The sequence below is a fragment of the Rhinolophus hipposideros genome (genome assembly GCF_964194185.1).
Source record: "Rhinolophus hipposideros genome assembly, chromosome: 11".
Lineage (NCBI taxonomy): Eukaryota > Metazoa > Chordata > Mammalia > Chiroptera > Rhinolophidae > Rhinolophus > Rhinolophus hipposideros.
The window spans coordinates 5,911,397-5,933,056 of NC_138057.1; the positions used below are offsets into that span (position 1 = coordinate 5,911,397).

Genomic DNA, 21,660 nt, shown 5'->3' on the forward strand with positions numbered 1-21,660 from the left:
ATTATTCTTATATTGCTCTTTCTGATAGAGTCAGAAAGTTCTTGTAGTAGAGTTCTTTCATTTCTTTTAAGTCTCAAGTCTCTTTCTTCTTCCATCTGTCATTTCCAGGTTTCTATCTTTGATGTCACTGATTCTTTCCTCCATCTGGTCAACTCTACTACCTAAGCTGGTTATTTCATTCTTAATTTCTTCTATTGAGTTCTTAATGTCCAGCAATTCTATTTGTTTCTGTTTTAAAATTTCAATCTCTTTTGTAAAATGCTCATGTTGTTCTTTGATTATGTTTTTTAGTTCATTAAACTGCCTTTCTGTGTTTTCTTGCATCTCGTTGAGTTTTTTCAGAACTGCAATCTTGAATTCTCTGTCATTTAAATCACATATTTCCGTATCTTTAAGTTCCTTTTCTGGAGACTTATCACTTTCTTTCTGAGCTGTCTTGTTGCCTTCGTTATTCATGGTAATTACTGATTTATTATTTCTCTTCCTAGCCATATACAGGAGTGGCTTCTGCAACAGGTTGATAAGAAGAGGTCTTTCTTTTGTTTTCCAGTACTTCTTGGTAGAATGTTTTATTTTATTTTCGACTGCAGCCTTTTTTTTTCTCTCACACAGTAGTGCTATGTTTTTTCTGCACTGTTCCAGCTTCTTACACAATGGGGGGATTCCCTGGGCGACCGGCTTCTCTTCTGTTAACAGTTCGCCTGGGTCATAGGGCGCCATGTCCCTGTGGGGATGCGGAGAGCTTTTGAAGTTCCAAAGCTCTTTCTGCACCAGATTCATAGCCCATACGTTTCATCAGTTCTGTTTACTCCTGCAGGGATTCGCCCAGATAGGTGGGGCCAGGGGCGGGGTGAGTTGTGAGAGGCGGTCCAGAGCAATGCAGGCGACTACCACCACAGCTGGTTCTGCTTCCATAGCTCCCTCCTCTTTGCCGGTAGTAGTTGGGCTGGGAATCTGTGTCTGTGGTCCACAGTTCTCAGAACAGCAAATATTCTGTTCTTTTGATCTGACATTGCTACTGTTCCGCTTCTAGCACTGGACAGGTGGGAGCGGGGCGAGCCTGGGAGGGTAGGGAAGGGGCGCCTAGTCTCAGTGCCTAAGGCTTCCATTCACTGCTTGGCAATGAGGGCTTAAACCACCATTTTCAGCCTTCTTCTCTCAGTCTTTGCTCCGAGGTCTCTGCTGTGAGCGTTGGGTTCAGCTTTGTTATATGCTGTCTCCTCAGCCCTGTGGGCCGTAAGCGGAGTCCTAGCAGTCCGAGTTCTTCCCTCTCCCTCAGCTGCGGTAGTTCTGGGATGCAGCGAGCTCAGAGCTCTGAGCTAGATCTGCGTCCTGCGCCCACGCATCTCCGTCTCCGCACTTCTCCCTTCCCCCCTTCCAGCTCGCGCGATTTGCCCACCTATAGGTGAATTCAGTAGTGGGTCTCTTCGTCTTGCCTGTCTGCTGTGCAGGAAGTCCTTTGTGGAGTTACAGTTGTTTGATTTGTTGTAAATACCAGGGGAGATTTACAGAGGCTCCCCTCACGCCACCATTTTGATGACCGGACTTCTCCCACGTGTTATATTCATGTACAATATAAACCACCCAGTGTCTATCACAAGTCAAGGGATAAATTATGGTGTATCCACATACAGATTGCTACGTAGTAGTGAGCACACAAATTGCACATCACACATTGACACAAATGTGAGAAGCGTGCTGAACAATAAAAGCAGGCCACAGGAGGATACACACTGAATTCTTTAATTTATGTCAAGTTTATAAACAGGCAAAACAAGCAATGTGGTTTTTTTAGGTAAAACTATTACAAACTCACACAAGGTGAAATGGGAGCACTGAGGGAAGAGCAGGGAATTTTGTCTCCTATTCTTGTCAGCTTGGGATGTGTAACAAATACCATAGACTGGGAGGCTGAAACACCAGGTATTTACTTCCTCACAGTCCTGGAGGCTGGAAGTCTGAGATCCCGGTGTTGGCAGGGCTGGTTTCTGCTGAGGCCTCTCTCCTTGACTTGCAGACAGCCATCTTCTCCCTGTGTCCTCACGTACTCTCTCCTCTGGGCCTGTCTGGGTCCTAAGGTCCTCTTCTTAGAAGGACACCAGTCATGTTGGATTAAAGCCCATTCTAATGACCTCATTTTAACATAGTTTCTCCTTTGAAGACCCTATTTCCAAATTCGGTCACATTCTGAAGTACTAGGGGTTGGGGCTTTGACATAGCAAGTTTAGAAAGACAGAATTCAGATCAAAGCACCTTTCCATCTCTCCGGGCTGTGGGGTAGTCAGGTAGTTGAATGTAATTATACTTAACAAAGAGTCAGTTACCACATATTCCATTCGAAGAAATCAGAGCCAAGTTTTGAAGGGCATTCTGAATTAACGGAATGATAAAGTATTGAGAATTCATCTTCCAGCACTGTGTAGAAAGAACGGACGCGTGGATTAAAGGAGGCAGCTGGGCAGTAGACAGTGCAGAAGTCAGTGAGGGTGCTGGCAGAGGGAGATGGCACGAACTAGTGATGCGATGGGTGTGGACATGCACGGCTCCGGGATGGAAGGTGAATGACTGAATAAATGACCCGTGTGTCCCCAGCATTAGCAGAGGGCCAAGCAGAGTAGGCACAAACCTGTTGCTGCAAGAATATGAGTTTTATATCACTCTCTTCCACTTGGATTGCAATTCTGTGAGCATATAGGATATTCTTAGAAAATAACTGATCATCTAATCTAAACTTTGCCAAAAGTATTCAGGAACTGTCACCTACTGGTCCCAGAAACATTGCAATTAATATTCATTTGAACCATATAAAATGACCAGTATTTGGTTATTTGGATCTGCAGAAATGACCATTCTATGTGATTCAACCTAATTCAATGCCTGAGTCATTTTGTTTGCATTTTTATGAGACAGAAAATGACAAAGGAATCCACTAAATGAAAACCAAGGAGTATTTGCAGACTCTAATAAAATGGTCATGTAAATAGAAACCTATTCCAAAAACTAATTTCTCCAAATACATAATCTTAAACCATCTTTTCAATTTAATCAAGAAAGCCAGGTGGCAAGGGCATAACAGCCTTCTGTTGCGATACAAATTGTAGCGCATGTATGAAACCTTTATTTGCAGTGCAAAAGGGTTTATGATTTTAGTCTTATTGTGACATTATTTTTAGTGACTGCATGTTTCATTGGCTGGCTTGGAACGAAGGTTCACCACAGCTCCACTAGTGAATGGCTCCATTGTGATGACTTGATAAATCAGTTTTATTGTCACTGTTGGGCTAATCAGAGATAAGCTCATGCCTAAAAACATAACTAAAAAATAATGCACCACTGCCTAACAGGACTTGCTGATTTTTTTTCCCCTGCTAGTTTATCTGTACACAATGTTCAACCATCTACCTACCATCGAAAAGAGCTCTTTGAGGTAAGGGTTAATCCCAGGCCACATTCACAAAAATAAAAAGCACCAAAGGGAATGTTGTTCATAACTTACTTGCATTGAAAATATATTAGTGCTTGTTAATTTGGAACAATAACAAAGATCCTATGAGTAAACTGTCACTTTTAATGAATCCCCAAAATTATTTGGGGATCTTGAAATATTGAGAACTTGGGGCATGCACTTTGTCTTATAACACACTCTCCTTGGAATTTTTCCAGACATCTAGAGAATAGCCTGAAACAGCACCCAAGTGTATGAGTAAGCAGTCCATTTAAAAGAAAATAGAGAAACTTTCTCTCTACTGAAGTATGACATAGAGCTATTTTCATGGAATTCAGAGTGCTGAAAGCGCGTACTTTCTCAGATAAATTGGGAAACTGCCTGAAGATATGACTGGCGATCGGCACAGTACTTCTGAGTTACGCACAGAGATGAAGCAATCTCTAAATCAGCAGCACTTTAGCTCAAAGAACATCAGCAAATGCTCTCAAGTAGAAAAAATCCAAAAGTGGCAAGAAATCATGCACTTCCTAAGTGTGATGTGCTAGAGATCCTATGATAGTAACAGCCAGCTCAGCCTTCAGTAGACCAAAAACGTGGGATTTTCCCTGTACTTATGGATACTAGGATGCTCTATAATGCTATCGTGGAGTCTAGCGCTAACAGGGCCTCAGGTCTCTGACGGGGTGCTCCATGCTGGGAAGTTCCACCTGGTGAGAAGCTCCACAGGCAGGTGGCTTCAGCAGGAGTGGGTGTGGGGGGAAACGTGGTTTAGTCTGTCAGACCAGGATGCCTTCCTTAGGCAAGTATGAATACTTCTCTCTCAAAAGAAGTAAGCAAGACAACGCATGTGCTTGGCTGCAGCAGTAGGTTCTGCATGTGTGTGCTTTGGGCCTTTCCCCACTTCTGTTGAGCTGAATTTTGCAACCCTGTAACTTTTTCCAATAGGTAGATTTCTATCCTCTGGGCAACAAAGAACTCCTCATCCATTCAAATTTAGGAAGGCAGGAATCCTGTCGGCCTTGAGATTCTCCTTACCCATTCCTCTCAGAACTCTCCAACCCTGGTCCCCCGCACCTCAAACGCCCATGGTCACTGTGAACCAACAGAGTCCAGACTTTCCAGAGCTTGGCTAGCCGACTATTCAGCCTACAATTCAGTCTGCCCATCAGGATAATCTAATGACAAAACTGCATGTTTATCATCAAGACATGCATTACTCTCAAGCAAAAGAAGTACAAGATGAGGGTTATGGGTTGTTCTTTTCCCTTTTATTCAGATAAATACAATAACTGTATACAGCCTCATGAATTCTCCCACCATCTCTCCTTCTCAGGCTGACGCACTCAGATTTTAGATGTGCACTGTCATGGTCACATCATGGCTGTACAGAGTCTATCCTTTAATTTGAAATGGTCGTTTGAGATGCATAGGCCAATAACCATTCATCAAATGAACCATGGTGCCACTTGCCCATGTGAGATTGACTGCGATGAGGACAGATATCTTTTTGGGTAACAAACATTTTTATAATGTACCTTTGGATAAAATGTAATTGTTTTCTCCCCTACTTTCCCAGATCAGGCACTTGAAAATGAGAAATTTCAGGAATGGACAACTGAGTTCATTAAAATTCACTGAATTTGATTTCCTAAGAAAATTCAAACAGTGTAGGAGACAATGGCATTTAGTGTTTGCCATCAGAGTTAGTAAGACTAATAATGACTAAAATATTTTTCATGTGCTAGAGCTTGATTCATAAATGCAAGAGTTGAAGAAATTTTATTTGTTGTATATTAGTCTTGCTTTCCCTGAAGTTCTATCTTTAAGCTTAAGTAGTAGCTTCTTTAGTTTGAAACTGGTTTGACTAATATCTTTATTGGGAAAACTCCAATCCTCTCTGTGGCTTGGCCTCAGGTACCCCACCTGTTTATTTAAATAATAGTTACGGTTTCAATTGCTGACTGCTAGTTTGGTTCTACAAGGAACTAGTTTAAGCGGCTACTTCTTATCTAAAGCCAGTAGGGTGAATGCAACCTAAGTGGGTCAAAGTCAGTTTAAAAATTTCATTTCTCGTAGTTAAAAAGCAGCCAAAGGTAGGGTGCTGAGGCACCTCGGTGTGTGGAATGGCAGGTGTGGGGTGTAGGCCAGTGCTCACACTACCACAGAGGCAGCAGGGATGCGGCTCCGGGAGCAGCGACCGCACCCAGACAGAGCAGGCCTGCAGAGCCCACCCTCGAGACTGGCCTTTCTGTGGAGTCCTGCTTCAGAGCAGCTTCCCAGTGCCTGCCACTGATCCAATTTCCTCTGTAAAGATGCTATTTGGCTCAGCAGCAACCCAGGAGAGTTGGAATAAGGCTTGATATGTGAGAACCGCTCCTGAGCAGAGGTTGCTGAGGTTGTCTAAAACCTGACAAAGGGCAAGTCTACCTTCTACAAGAATCCTCACCACCTCATAGCCATTCCTGTAGTATAAAACTAAATCACTCTGAAAAATAACACACTTTGAAAAGCTTTGCCACATTTATAAAAAAAGAAAAATTTCAAACAATATTTTAAAAAAGTCCTTTAAAAATGTGTATCAATAGCCTTCTTAAGAAATATAAAAACGTTTAAGACATTTGGTGACTTCCTTGGGTCAGGTATCAGGGGAGGGATACACAGTGAGGTTTTACTACTAATATTATCTATTTGGTAAAAACTTTAGAAAGTGTTCCATCAACAAGATAATTGTTTTCGAAAGAAGCGTTACAATGTTTTCCAAAATGCCAATACGAATAGGATGTAAACACCACATACTTAAAATATTAGTATAACAATATTAATTCACTTAAATAAATAAAAGAAAGTGGCACCAACTTTATGGCAATTTTCAACACAAAAATGTAGCTCAATGATATTTTAAAATAAATAATTGCTCCAAATAGAAGCAGTCATTCTTAGCACAAACCAAGAGCATCTGAAATAAAGTGCTACAAGACAAAGCAGCTCCATACTTTAACTTGTTCACCTCGGAACAGGAATACTGTCTGGATCTTCAGGTCTGAAATATTCACCGTGAGGGGAAAGTCAGCTTCACTCAACACTAGGCTTAGGGCTGTCTTTTGTCATTTTTCTTTTTTCTTCCAGTGTGTGTTTGAATATTTTCTTCAGAGTGTTGTAAACTACTGGTCCATTTTCAGAATCTAAATTAACCTGATGACAAAGAAAATTTATATTCAGGATACTGTGAGAAGAATTTTAACCAGTCTATTCTGGGAGAAAAAAAATGGGGTAGAGAAAAAAATTAACATTTTTAAACAAAATTATATACAATTTAAAAGTAAACACAATACACTTTGTACATTAATTTTAACTTGGAAGAATTGCCAATATATTAGAATTCACATCAATATCACATCATATCAAATTTATCAATGAAAACCCAAAGAATTAAATCCAGTGCCTGCATATGTCGTATACTCATATACTGTCAGGAACAAATCAACAGTGAGTGTGAAGTGAGTTTTGAATCCAGAGACGGATCACTGATGATAGAAGGGAAAGGTCTTCTTGTGAAAACAACACGCACCATTGTCAGTGTTGCATTGGGTGACCTGAATGGGAGCCTGGCTCTTTACCTGCCGGCCATGCAGCTCAGGTCATACCTGATTTTTCTGTAAAAAGGAAGTCATAGTGCCCATCTCCTTAGGGCTTCTGTGGGCATTAACTATGAGCGTCTGACACGTATGGCACATACACTCGTAAAAACCTACGCAGCAGCTTCCTTTCCACTTGGTAGGAAGGCACCATGTACACGTGTGGACTGTTTGACCAACTCCACCGTACTGCAGGGTTAGGAGTGATGCAGGATGAAGAACCAGAGAAATGACCAGGCTTCCACCCCCCCACCACAGAAATGTGTGGCTCCTTAGAACAGGATCAGATCACTTGGCCACTGACCCCCCCCCCCTCCTCCTGAAGGGGAGAGAGGGAAGGCTGTACCCTCGTGAAGGACTGGAAAGGGTCTGGAATTTTACCCTGCTCACACACTACCAAGTTCGTTCCCCAGGGTGGGAACATCAGCAGGACACACAAGACTGCTGGGTCAGAGACAAACAATTTTGTAACTCAAACAACATAATCACATGGGGTCCCTTGCCCTCCACATCACACGGAGGTGGCTTGGAGGGTACAGGTGGAGGCATTTGCATCATAGCTCAGGAGCCCCATGGATGATGCGGGGGCTGCAGCAAGCCTGCTAAGCTCTGGCCTGAAGGGAGACGTGATTTTCACTACACGGCACTAGACGCCACACAGACTTCCTTGAAGAGCCTGGGAAAAGAGCTGTCACAGCCTCTGCTTATAAGATTGTGCACAAGTGGAGTCAGCCAAGACGTGTCTCCTAACATTTTTATAGTTAGGTTTGGAACAACAGGTATGTTTAACTATTCATTAGCATCCCCCTAAAAGGCCAAAAGAAGTTGTAAAGAATTCCTATTGTTTTCAGAAGGACCAATATTAAGGATTTTCTTTCCATTAAATCAGAAATTTATTTTTATCTTAACCCCTATATTGTCTATCCTATTTGCAAAATCATCTTACTAACATTAATAACACTTTCAATTGTTTACTTTGTTAAACACCAAATCACAACCCTCGCCACACAGCAGGTAGCTTTCTAGGTCTATGAAAATGTAATACAATATAGATGTAAAGGATCACATGACTGGGGTTTGACCTACTGACTCTGGAAACTTAGTCCATAAAGCCCAGGATGAGGAACAAGCCTGCCAGGAGGACCTCATTTTGGAAAGACTGGAAGGGGGAGGAGACTGGCGGCTGAGTGCAAATAACTGCTATCATCATGAATGCTAACCACAGACACAGACGTGCAAAGCTGGTTGCTTTGTTTAGTGACATTTTTGTATCGTGAGAGGTACCAACAAATTAGCTGAATGGGTGAGGGAACCTTTTCTCTTGGTAGGAATCTAGCTTCTTTCCTCCACCAGGAAAGATTGGTGCAAGCCAAAACGATGTACACAAAAAGGACTCTTTTTTATTCTCTTTCCTTAGGATTTGCCAACCAGGACACACTACCGAATCGTCAGTGCTGGATGTTGAATTCTCAACAGATGATTTCTTGCTTAGCCCCAAGGTAGAACTGGCTCAACAAGAAGATTCTCCGATTCCTACCAGGCACATCATTTAAAACTACTTTCTCAACACCTAATTGTTTCTCTCTCTCTATAAAGCTCTTTGTTCCAATGTTCTCTTTCAAAAAACCCACAGTTCAGCTTTTTTCTAACATCACTGTTAGGAAACTGATATTTTTTTGGCCCAAAGTCTGCAACTACTTTTTAAGAAATGTCAAACATATTTCCATTAAGAGGAAACATAGCTAAAAGTTGTATTTTAGAGGACACTGATGACCTCTGGGTTCTGGTTTACAAGGATGATGCTGCTCGTGGTCTGCGGGGAAGGAGGTATGCCACCCACCTTAGTGAATGCTTTAATGGCGTGGGCAAGGGCGGCATCCTCCACGTGCACGGGAATCGTCCACAGGCTTGCTATGCAGTGCAGCACACAAAGAACAGTCTGGTGCTGGCCCTGTTTTCGCAGAAGTCAAAATAACACAAGTTGTCTGAAAAATGCCTCAAGAAATAAATCCAAAGCAGCTGCACAGCCAGGAACTGACTGGTTGCAACCAAGTACTCATAACCTCCAATACTACACTGTCTGCCAAGGGCTCTACCAATGTTCATTGTTACATGTTTGAAAAGCTTTCAGGAGATAAAATCAAAGCTGGTCAAGTATTACATAAAGAGCAATTTCAAATGAAATGTCTTCCTGGCAGTGAACTGAAGGGCTGATCCACTCTATGGTTTCTGGACACATCGTTTCACGTTGGCTGGTGTGTGCTGACTTGCCACAGCGACATGGACCTGCTTGCCTGCCCATGGCAGAGGCTACAGGGCCGGGGGCGGAAGAAGACACAGCGCAGCCCTCCAGGAGCAAGTGGCACTTAAGGAAGAAGGTCCTTGACCAACGTGTCCCGACTTGGTTCCTGGGGGCTGCCGGCCTTAGAGACACAAAGGAGTGTCTCTAAAGTGTCCAGTGCTCACCACTGGACAGTGTGCACCAGTACACATCGCCCTGAGGGCCGCCGACATCTGCCCGGATACCTTCTCTGAGGGCAAAGCCTGAAATACAGAAACACCTGCAAACACAAATGATCATAACAGTGATGCCTACACAAGTAAAAACCCTGAAATAAAGTCAATGCCCTACACATGGGGTTGGTGTGAATGATATGGAACAGGACGATGCGACAGAATGTGCACCAGCTTTGTGCCAGAGCCATCGGAGTCTGAACCCTGCTCTGACACAGGCTGCATACCTTGGGCAAGTTACTTCACCTTCCCTTTTCAGGAAAGCAGGGCTTCTACCTCTCCAGCTATGGAGATGGAACAAAGGTGAAACCAAATACATCCTAGCAAGGGGCTGGCCCGCCACTACCCACCAAGGGTAACTGCCTCCCCTATGCCCTCCCCAGATTCATCTCTAATTTAACCGCTGAGAACACAGCCTAAGAGAAAGACTCCCGATACACGAAAAATCTTGTCTTTAAAGATGTGCCTCACACAACTATGTGTGTCTGCGTATCTTTGTGTGTACTAGTAATAGTAGAAGATGAGGAAATGGGAGATGTTTACACTGCAGCATAGTAGGTAACAAGGCTGATTGAGATAACTGTTTCCTAAAACAAAAGCAAAGCCTACATTTAAATGAAAATTTAGTACCTTTATATGGTCAAAAATATTAAATTGTATAAAAGGAACTACAATGAGAAGTAAATCTCCCTCCCTCCCTTCCTAGATCTGTTGTCTCCTACATTGCTAAGGCAACCACCATTATTATCAGTTTCTTATTTATTATTATTTTATTATTCTTGTCTATATTCTTCTATATTTTATACATATACAAATTATATACATAAATATATGACAAACCCTTTCAAAGAAATACAAATGAGTGCGTATTCCAACCTACCTCACAGTGCTTCACATTATATACTCATGGTAAGTAGAAATAAATACTTGAAAGTGAAAAAGTGGTTATGATACCCACCCCCCCAAATTAGAGCATTACCTACCCATTAAGTTAATATTTATGAAAAACTTATACTAAACATAAAACAATACCTATGTCATAATATAATTTTGAGCGAAAATGAAGCATAAGCTTGTACATGAATTGAATTTTACCAAATTAACATATGCAGTGATAAGACTGAAAGACTTGAAAATATTCAAAGTGGCTTTCCGGGGATTATGGTTATCTCCCTTTTTATTTTTGTATCTTTTAAATGTTTATACTGGGTATGAATTTCTTACTTTATCTTGGAAAAACTTAAATTAGACCCAGAAATGAGATTCTACATAAATGCCCCTTTTTATAGTTGATGTTTTTTAGTGTGTTCAACTTACACAGTTAACTTCACCAACTGGTCCGACCACTACTTTACCTTCTCTAATAAAAACAGCGCTTCTGCAGCATCCGCGCGTCTGTCAACCAACATGGCCACATCCTCTTGGGTTATCACAGGCTCCTTCAGCTGTTCCACCCAAGACCACATCAAACTGCACAGGATGAAAGGGTCCTTTTCACCACATATTCTTTCCCAAGCTCCGTCTCGGGAATTTAGTTCTTTCTAAAAAGACAGGAAGAAAAAGAAAGAGAGGAGGAAGAAAGGGGGAGAAGAAGGCAGGTACCATTTGACATTTGATGACCGTTAGGCTGCCCAGGAGGGTGAATGTCTCTGGCTCTGGTATAGGCCAGGTCCCCTCCAAATACCCCACTTCCTGGAGGTGCACTGGGCTGAGATATTGAACTTCTCCAAGCCTCCGTTTCCCTCTATGAAGTGCATCTCTACCCCATAGGTGTTGGGCTGACTAACTGAGGTCTGTTAAAGTTTTCAGTGCAGAGAACTGCTTAGTTAATCTAAGTTTTCCACTTCACTCAGAAACCACAGAAACATTTCAGGGGGAGCCTTCCTTTTCAGGGTCATGGCGAACAAAACAGAAATATTTGCTGCAATGAAGTAGAATGGCAGATGAAAAGGTATAAATAAGAGAATATTTGCAAATTAATCAGGGATAAGGAAAAACTTCTGACTGAAATTTCAAAGTGCCCCCCTCCACACACACCCCCAAATCTTAATTACAAATGTGGTATAAGGTCTTCAAATTCCTTTTTAAGAATCCTATGTGGAATTTAACAAATAATGAGCCTGCATCCATCTGATAGGATGAAAATAAATAGGAAGACTTGCTAAAAATCCGAATGCCTGGAGATAATTTAGGCAGCAGATTTAAAATTTTTACTTCACAGAGAACAGGGGAAAAGTGAAATAAGAATTTTAATTTCTGAAAGGAAATTTCAGATTTATGTTTTGGTAAATAAAATATGTTTGCAATAGTAATAAGCATAATAATTAATACCATTCATTCATTCACCCATCTAATATTTGTAGAACACTTACAATATGACAGGAACTATAATACATGACTTATCTCTGATTGCACAGCAACCCATCCGGGAGGCCCCGCTAGGGACAAATGTACTAGGGCTCAGGGAAGATGAAATAACTTGCCCAGGAGCCCAAAGCGAAAAAGGGGCAAAACAGGCATTCCCATCCAGGGCTGCTCCAGCCTGGCCCGTGACGTTTCTGCCATGCCACCAGAGTACTCCAGCACTGGGTTTCTCTTTATTAGCTCATAAATAAGCCAATACTTTGAGAAGACAAGACGGTCAGAAACAACACAACTCAAAAGCCCTCTTAGTAAATGGCCATTACGTCATGATATTTTCTGAAATCTTCAGTGGAGTTAGAAAGACATAAGGATGACGGAAAGTATTAAACACATATATATCCTGGCTCTGCTGCATTTCGATCTCATGCACGTCACCCTTAGAGTATGAAACCCTTAGTTTCCCCATGTGTGATACTTAATTAATGACGACTGTACAGATTAACAAAGAACCTGTAAGTAGTATCATCTGCTTCCCAGAACTGCTGTGAAAATCACATGAGATAAAAGATGCGAAAGGACCTACTATTATGCTATTTAAATCGTGTTCATTTTACTGTTTCTGGATTCAGCAGATTGGTTTTATTACTGAAAGGCTCATAATAAAATCAAGAAAGGAAAAAAAAGAGGCAAAGGAAAGGGTTCACCTCTAGAAAATGCTTTTGTGTATGTTACATGTTGAAACAATCTGGCCCATGCCATTTATTGCACTGAGCAGTGCAGGTACAAGTGGGGCTGACCCGTGAGGGGCCATGAACTGTCCCCCACGACACCAAAGGTCTGCTGCTAGTCACCAAGGCACACAGTGATGCAGACGAAAGGCCTGCCGACAAGTGGAAGGCATTTCCGTGAAGAGTAGGAAATAAAGAACAACTTCATGTTGAAAAACACAAAACATCTAACGGTTCATTAAGTAAAACAATTCTGATAGACAAAGTGTGTGTGCAAGTGCTCTCCTCTCGTCACACAGTGGTCAGCTGGAGCAAGGCTCCATGTCTATTCTCCCGCCTCTGCATCTGGAAGATTCAGGCCCTCCTGAAAAGTGTGCACGCCCTACCTAATTAATGGCAGGATACAGAGAGCAGCTACATGAATAACTCATGGTAGATTACGGACTAACAAGTCAGGATTTCACTAAGCCAGGCCTCCCTGGGTCAGTCCCACATTTGGGCAGTTTACCTGTTTCTGATAACTAAGTCTGTATGGCCTGCCTTTTCTCTACATCAGCTGCTCATTAAGGGCAGAGTGTGACCAATTTAAGACTGTCTTTCTAGTAAAAATACAACACAAAAAGGGGTTAAAATTTAAAATTTCACATTGTAATTTAAGTAAAAGCCAAGAAATGGACCCCAAAGACCTAATCTCAGGAACCAACAGTCCACAGGTAGCAACTGGCCGCTCTCAGTTGCTCTCTGGATCTGACAGTTGCCTCATCGGGGCAGGACTGGGCAGTCCACGTGAGGGAATGCTGAGCAGACAGCACCTGTCACGCTTCCTCCAGACCTCACTCAACACTAGTGTGGATGAGCTTCGCAAAAGAATTTGCTCTGATTTCATTTATGCCTCTCAGTCAGTGGCTCCCTGCCAGGCCTCAGGTTGGCCTAGAGATCCTTCATGTTCGTTCACAGCTGTCTGCCATGGCCTGCCCATCTGTCCATCAGTCTGTCTCACAAACCCAGCACAAAAGAAGGAAGCTACAGATATCAACCACATCCACACTTTGCTCTCACTCATGTACCCTGCCAAGTGCTAAGTGCTTTCTTTCACAGGAGGCTGAAACAAGCCCACCCAAAAGCCCCACGTCTGTCGATGTTATGACACTGGGCTCTTGCTACAGTTGAGAAACCTGAAGTTCAAAAGTTAAGTATTATACCAACATGTCCACAGATTCCTGTGACAATGAATCTGGGAAAAGGTATGATGCTTTTGCTCTGACATACGTATTACCCAAGCATATATAATTAAGTGAAATGCAAATACCTGCCACATTTCTACCTTCCTTTTCACTTCCTCCTTTTCTGCAAACTCATTTAGGTTTGCCAGGGCTTTGGCTGCCAGTATTCTCCTTTCTTCAATACTCAGTTCAGACTGCACAGTGGTATGTGGAGTGACGGCAGGCTCATCTTTGCTGGCCTGGGTTTCTGGTCCAACTGAGGACTGTGCTTTGGGGCTGGAGGCACAGCCCACAGGGCTGCAGCATGTCTCTGCTTCACACTGACACTGGGTCCCTTGCTGGGGATAACGGTGTGGCTCCTTAGGGAGATTTGCAAAGTTGGATGTAACTGGTTCCCCAGGTTTGTATGAACCTGAAACACCAGAAGAGAAGGTTCTACTCCGCTGTACTTCCTTTGGAACAGTCTTCCTATGGAAAATTGGTGACCCATCATCTTTGAGTCCTTCTAGGCCTCCAAATTTAGCCTGATTCCAGAAAGAAAATGTATTGCAGACCAGCGTTTCCTTATTGAAATCTAGCTGTGGAGTCTGCGGGGCGTCACAGCGGCTTACGGGCGTCTGCAGCCTGGGGCACAAGGGGACCTGAGCAGGCACCGTCCACGGAGTCCCGGACTGTTCCAGAAGCAACTCGGCCCTCTGTAAATCCGAGTCGCTGTAGCTGAGCTGCCTTTTCAGGCGAGTCAGGGGATGAATGCACTCGACATTCCGCCTCTTCCAAAGAGGGTCAAACTCCTGCTCATTGGAAAGAATCACATCCTGATTCGCAAAGTCTGCCACCACTGCAGTGGGGGTGACAGAGTCCAATGCATCACTGTTGTGCCTCAGGAACTCTCTATCTAGCTGCATTGTGACCACCTCAGAAACGGTCTTTTCAATTTCGGCAGAGAGGCCAGGCACTTTTGCCACTTCTTGCATCGCCACAGGCCTGTTCTCAGCTAAGTCCAGCAGCAATTTGCACACGAGGTGGATAATTTTTGGCACATGTTTCAGAAGTCGCGCCTCGTAACCATGAAGCAGATGCCGCTGGCGAATCAGATACTGCGCTAAGGTGACCGCATGTGCTTTGGGGTCACAGCAAGAGAATATGTTTCGAAGAGGAATCAGAAACTGAGTAAATTCCCTCACACACAATAGCTGTCCTCGAGTTTGAATGGAATTGGGTCGCTTTGCCCGAACAAAGATAATGGCTTGGTCAGCAGTCATTCTTGTCGCAAAAACTAAGTAACAAGCTATTAAAACACCTAACAGTGAAGAAGAGAAAAATGGATGAGAAAAGCTTATATATATATATATATATATATATATATATATATATATATATATTTTATTTATCACTCTTTGATGATTTAAATTTGATATGTCTTAGGAACCATATAAATACAGAAACATTTTAAGGACAATTATAACTTTGTAACATTTTACAAAGCTGTTTATCTAGTTATTGTCTATATGGCGCCCCTCACCGTGACAGAGGACACTCAGTCCCCCGTACACAGGGGCGAGCACAGGAACTGTCTGAGTGTAAGTGTGGACTAAGCAGAGATGACTAAGTGTGGAGTGAGTAAGGATGCCTGAGTAACTGTGGAGTAAGGAAGAATGAGCTGAGTAAATGTGGGGAGAGAAGGCGATAACAGTAATAACGGCATAAAGAGGGATGGCCTGGCCTGTTTATCCTCCTTATGCCCCACTCCAACATAGAAGAAATAAAATCCTGTTTGTATTTCCCAAACAGTTTTTGAAAATGTTCATCCAATGGATCCATACACTGCACTTGGAACTTCCCACCTCTGCCACTGCCATCAACTGTTGGCACATTCCTGCCTGGTACTCTACCAATCTGGGCATTTTTCAATTGGGGAATTATTTACATTCACAGTTTATTACTTTTTTCCTGACAATTCTTCTTGCAGAGTTGCCTCTATATTAATATGTTTTTCTCCATACCATGATAGACTTCTATATTGCTATCAGCACTTAATATTAAGGAAAAGATCCTTAACAGTGTAAAAATAATTTATTCTTGTTAATTAATTTCAAATTAAAATGAATCACAAAAAGGTAATAATTACTCAATTAGTTCAATTTACTATCAAAAAGTAAAAGGCAACCAAAAAACATCTGTGTGATTCACCAAAGTTGTGAATCTCGTTGCACATGAATATCAGAACCTCTAAAAACTGCATGTTCTTCGAGTATGTGGTAGGTAGGGTCCAACGAATCTCTTTCCCTAGGACAGGGCAGGTCTTTAGTGTAAGCATGAAATATCTGCAGACCTACTGCGTGGAATTCTCAGGAACAGTGGAATTTTAGCTAGACCATACGAGCTGATGATACTGAATAGAACTGAGTCCCCACCTTGATGAAGCTCCTGAGCAGGTGGGAGACCCCGTGGCAGCTACACTGTGGACACAGTCAAGCTCAGATGTCAGGTTTAACCAGATGATAATGAAGATTCCAACCCAATGGTTTTATTTCTGCCCCAATATCAGCACTGCACTAAAATTCTGCTGGCTTTTTAAGTAAAATCAGTGATTTTTATATAGAATTCTAGGTACAAATAGACTCTTCTTCACAAACAAAATCCTGACAACCATGAATTTAAATCACAGCCCTGCTGCTTACTAGATGAAGCAAATTACTTAACTTCCTTTAAAACTCACATTGTTGCTAAAGACTTAAGAAGACAGCAAGCATAAAACGCTTAGGACATAGTAGGTGAAACAATGCTTTCTATTTTCATTATTATTTTGGTTAAGGAAAATTACATAAGACATTGCATATTAAGAAATATTATTCCTTATATGTTTAAATATGCTACGAGACAATAAAACTACTTCCTAGAATTTACCTGTTCGACCAAGCCCTGCGTGACAATGGATAGCTACTTTTCCTTCTTGTAAGGCAAATGTCATCACCTTAACCATATCTAAGATGGTGGTAAGGGACGCTACACCATAATCCTTCCATCCGAAATTGTAGAAATAAACTGGGCAATGAAAAAGAGAACAGGAAAAAACATCAACACACAGGATAAATACTTGCAAAGTTATTTGAAGAAAGTGAGTGAATTCATGAAGAACAGAAAGCTGTAAGGCACGCTGATCTCACTGGATGTGTAGGCCTAGAATAATGGGCTTTTTAACATTTTCAGTAAGCTTATTGTTAACATTTCTCACAAAGCACATTCCGCACTACTTAAGAAACTCAACCAGAAAGGATTATGGAAAAGCAGGATTACAAATTAATAGTCAATAATCTATGCCCCAAAGCCTCTGCTATGGAAGGAAATCATACAATCTTGCTTAAGCATAAAAATGTGTCTAAATGACTTGTAAGTGGAATAAAATGGTTTTTCCACCTAGTGGGAAAAAAAAGAGCTAGACACAATGTGATCTTGGGCAAATCAAAACTCGTTAAGCCTGTGTGGCCTCATATATGGAGCAGAAACAACAACTATGTTACTTGAGTGCTTTAAGGATGAAATGAGATAATAGGTCTGGTATACTGTTCATGTTAATTACTGCAGGCACAAATCAAATGTTATCATTTCCACAGGGTCTCATCCCAAGATCCCTTTCACAGGAAAAGAAAGCCTACACTTTCAACAGCAATACCACAGAAGAATGGTAGTATTCTTTAAAGCCAAAGTTAGTTCATCGTCAGGTTTTAGGAGGCCTCCTACTACACAGCCAGTGTTTACTTCCATCACCTTTTTAACCTAAGTGCTAAGTAAACAAAAGTATCTGAGGGCTGTCCTCAGTAACGCATGGAGAGGAAGGTGGAAGGACTTACTGCCAGCCTCCATGAAAGCTTCAGGAAGGTACGTGAAACCACTTTCTTGCTCCAGAGGGTTCCCACAGCTGGCATGCTCACCCGGCCGCTGCAGGTTGATGACTGTTTTTAAGCCATGGCTTAAAGGGGGAAAAAAAAATTAGTCATATTGGGAGCTAGCATTAAAAAAAAAAAAAAAAAAAAAAGGTAACCACTTTTGGTATGAATAAACATTATTAATTATTCTCAAAACCTTAATTTCTTATTTGAAATAAGCTCTATGCCTATTGTTAAAATGAAAACATTTTTCCATTGAAGTCAAAAGCAATGGAAGAGAAAACGTAAGCTGGTTTATTAAAGCGTGTGAATGACGTGGCATGTACCTCTGGAACTGCTCGATGATCCTGTACTTCTCGAGGAGCTCAGTGGATGGGCGAGCCATGGCCAGGATGTTATCTGTGACCCTGCAGATGGGAGGGTCTGATTAGATGCACAAAACCTAGGACATTCCAGCTCTAAGGACTGAGAGAGCAAGATATCAAGCCCCTACTTTTTCTATGATTTCAACAACTCTGTAGCATGAGAATCTCCTTATACAAATCTGGCTTTGATTTTGCATTATGATTAGGGCTCTAAGAAATCCTAGATGCTTAAATCCCTGGAAAAAAATCCAGGGCAAATTCCAGGATTTATGGACCGCCACAAAGCATTTTCAAGGACTCTCATGAGACTGTAGTGGACACAATGGAGAAACCTCAGTTGGCAGCAAAGGTGACAGTCTGTGATAGAGATCCAAAGGTTATTAACCAAATGAGGAGGGTCGACTGGTAGCCATCTGCAGCTCAGCTACCTATGCACTAAATGGGGAGAAGAACACCTGCCTCACACGGTTAGTGAGACATGAATATAAAGTCTGTAGCAAAAATCCTCACACATGGTTATGAATAAATGCTGAGTTATTGCAATTTATCTAAAATAAGAGCTTTTGAGTCAGTTGGGCCTGGATTCAAATGCTGCCTTTTCTACTTTCTAGCTGTGTAGCACATTACGTCGTTTGTCTGCCTTCATCAATAAAATGACATTACCAATGCCCACTTCACAAGAGTTTATGAAGATGAGATAATAACTGAAAAGGTCTAGCACAGTGCCTGGCCTGTGGACAAATGGATGTTTACTGAGTGTGTGAGTGGACAGAGGCTCAACAAATGACTGTCCCACATTAGGACTCTGGCTTCACTCCATTCTGGTCGAATTTCTCATCAGTATTCTGATAAAAGACACATCAGGCAGTCTATCAGAAGTTGTGGGTCACACGAACCTGAGAGGAGTAACAGTTACATTAAATGAACAGAGCAGGATCCAGAAAGATACCCCTCCCCCTGGAGTAATGCCTGAAATTCAACAGGGGCCCCTAAAGGTTTGGGACAATCCCCAATAGTAGTACTTAGTATGAGATGAGGGGAGATGTAACATGAAAGCAGCAGAGATGAAAAAGACTCAGATGGTTTAGTTAGCTATAAATCAAAAATATTACTGTGGCCTTAAGCTACATACATTATTAGAAATGTACTTGTCTGACCACACCTTAGGAATCGTATTTGCTTTTTTACAACATTCTTTAAGAAAGACAGTGATGGATTAGAATATGATCTGTGGAGAACAGTGACAGTGGACCCCTGACTATATCACCACCCATGTGCTCAGCAAATCCAATATGAAAAGGTACAGGTTGCAAATTAGAAAAGCTGATTGACAAATATCTAATTTGTAAATGGATTCTTTCTGTATGAAATGATTCACCATTAGAATTCTTTAAACAGTGAATTCTGTTTCAAATGGGATTTGGTTTGATTAGCAAAACTTTTCAGATATCACTACATTAAAAAAGATATATTTGACAGTTTAGTATTAATAAAAAGCAGTATGATTCAATACTGAGTGCACTTACACACCATAAATAATGCAAGCATCTCATATTGTCCACTGAACCAACAATTGTACCACTCCTACTGAGGCACACTGGAAGTATATTTGTGTGAAAATGGGTCCTTTCATACAGAATTTGGGAACAAAATAAAAAATAGGCAACACTTACCTGTATGAAACTAAAAACTACATATATACCTCAGAATTTCCTCAAATTTATAGCTCCACATTTTTATTATTTCTAGCAATTTCTGAAATTTAAGAGCAAAAATTACCATTTCTTTAAGATACTTACATACATCATTTCACTTAATTAAGAAAAGACCCGATGGGGTTGGTTTTATTATTTCCATTTCACACATGAGAAAATGGAGGTTCAGAGCGCCTGTGTGAGTGGGCCATGGCTCGTCAGGTGGCCAGGACAGACACAGGAGGTGAGGCTGCGACTTCAAACCCCAACGTCCCTCTCCCACAGCCCGCTGTGTCCCGGCACCACATACATCTTCACTCCCTTGTCCTATCTAGCTGCAGGGGAGAGCTACCAAAGCCCGGCAGAATTACTCACCAGGACGAGTAGACCCCCTTAATGGCCTGCTCCTGCTCACTCCAGCGGGCTGGATTTTCGTACTTGCACGCTCTGCCCCCACACGCCATGGAGCAGGCCATATGTCCAGGAATGACATGCCGTAAACGCTCTCCAACTTTTGTATATTTTGCTGTTGGACGTCCTGTATTTCCTAGAACATACAATAAAGGGAAGATTCAAAATTCCATTCTGCATGTGGAACAGTGACCTGGGAAACAGCTTCCATTTTATCTCAGGATTGCAGATGAGGAGCCAGTGCTAACTCCTCTTCATTTTGCCATGATTAAAATCATTTTCTCTACATCTAAGTGCATTATCTCTTAATATGGAAAATATTTTCATACACAACCTCCACATGTCATACTGGTCACAAAGAAAAAGAAGAGCAAAAGCAGATCTTTTATAAGGAGATGAGGTTTGTTCAAAAACTGTATTTTCAATGAACAAGCTCAAAACATGCAATTATTTTATCTCCTATTACATATCTCCCGAAACTCTTAGTGTAACAGATAGTAAAAAGTATAATGAAGAATTGTTAAAATTTAAAAAGGTATAAACACAGCACAACCTCTTCACATCCCTTAAATTTAAACTCAAAGGTATGGCAATCTTTAAGAAGAAAAGGAGCTTTACTTTTTCTCTCGGGGCAAGGTAGGTTTCTCTTGGCACAGCTGACAGAGGACACCGCCACCATCACCTGGAAAGAGGATGAGGAGAGCATCTTGGTGGCAGAGGCACACTGCCCAGGTGGCAGCCGCAGGATGGGGTCTGAGGCCGAGTGCCGACGGCCCTGGAAGAAGTTGCTGAGGAAGGGCACGGCCAAAAGCCGCCGGGGTGGGTCCTGCATGGTGCTGGGCTCCCAGGAGGAGAGCTGGGTGAGGAGATGGCAGCGCCAGCCTGCTCTGTGATGAAGTTGCACTGCGATGTGAGCATCACTCTACATGATCTAACAGCCATTCAGGATAGGCTGATTTGTTTCCAAAGCAACGCACAAAGACACTACTGATTCCCACTCAGAACTGTACAAGCGAAGTCCCACACGGACTGCATTGGACAGATTGTTCAAATGTGCGGAGGAATAACATGTATTTTAAATAAATTATTCCTAAATTGCAACTACTCTATTTTGTTTCTCAAACACATTTAAAAGTTCTGACTGCTCAAAGAATTACATCTAAAATACAGTAACGGATTTAGAAAAATGTCTTTATGATGCAAACACTGCCTTTTACACACATATTAAAAGGTTTAAATTCTTTTATTCTTTTCATATCTATTCTCTGAACATGTTGAAAAAAATTCTCTTGCTACTCCTCTTTGGAACAGGGTGGACGGAGTTAATCGTAATGAAGTGGGACCTGCTGGATACCTCACAACACTATTGAAACATCATTCCATTTTTCAAA

General features: G+C 41.8%; 1 protein-coding gene across 1 annotated transcript; it reads right to left on the reverse strand.

The window, feature by feature from the left end:
• Positions 1-4,689: 4,689 nt before the first annotated feature.
• PTPDC1 (protein tyrosine phosphatase domain containing 1) lies at positions 4,690-21,187 on the reverse strand (the record flags this gene model as incomplete). Its single annotated transcript, XM_081066163.1, is given in 10 exon segments — positions 4,690-6,640; positions 8,924-9,034; positions 10,953-11,138; positions 13,999-15,212; positions 16,820-16,957; positions 17,764-17,882; positions 18,126-18,206; positions 20,234-20,405; positions 20,888-21,127; positions 21,130-21,187. Coding segments are annotated over 10 exon segments (2,439 nt in total). The 3' UTR covers positions 4,690-6,520.
• Positions 21,188-21,660: the final 473 nt, after the last annotated feature.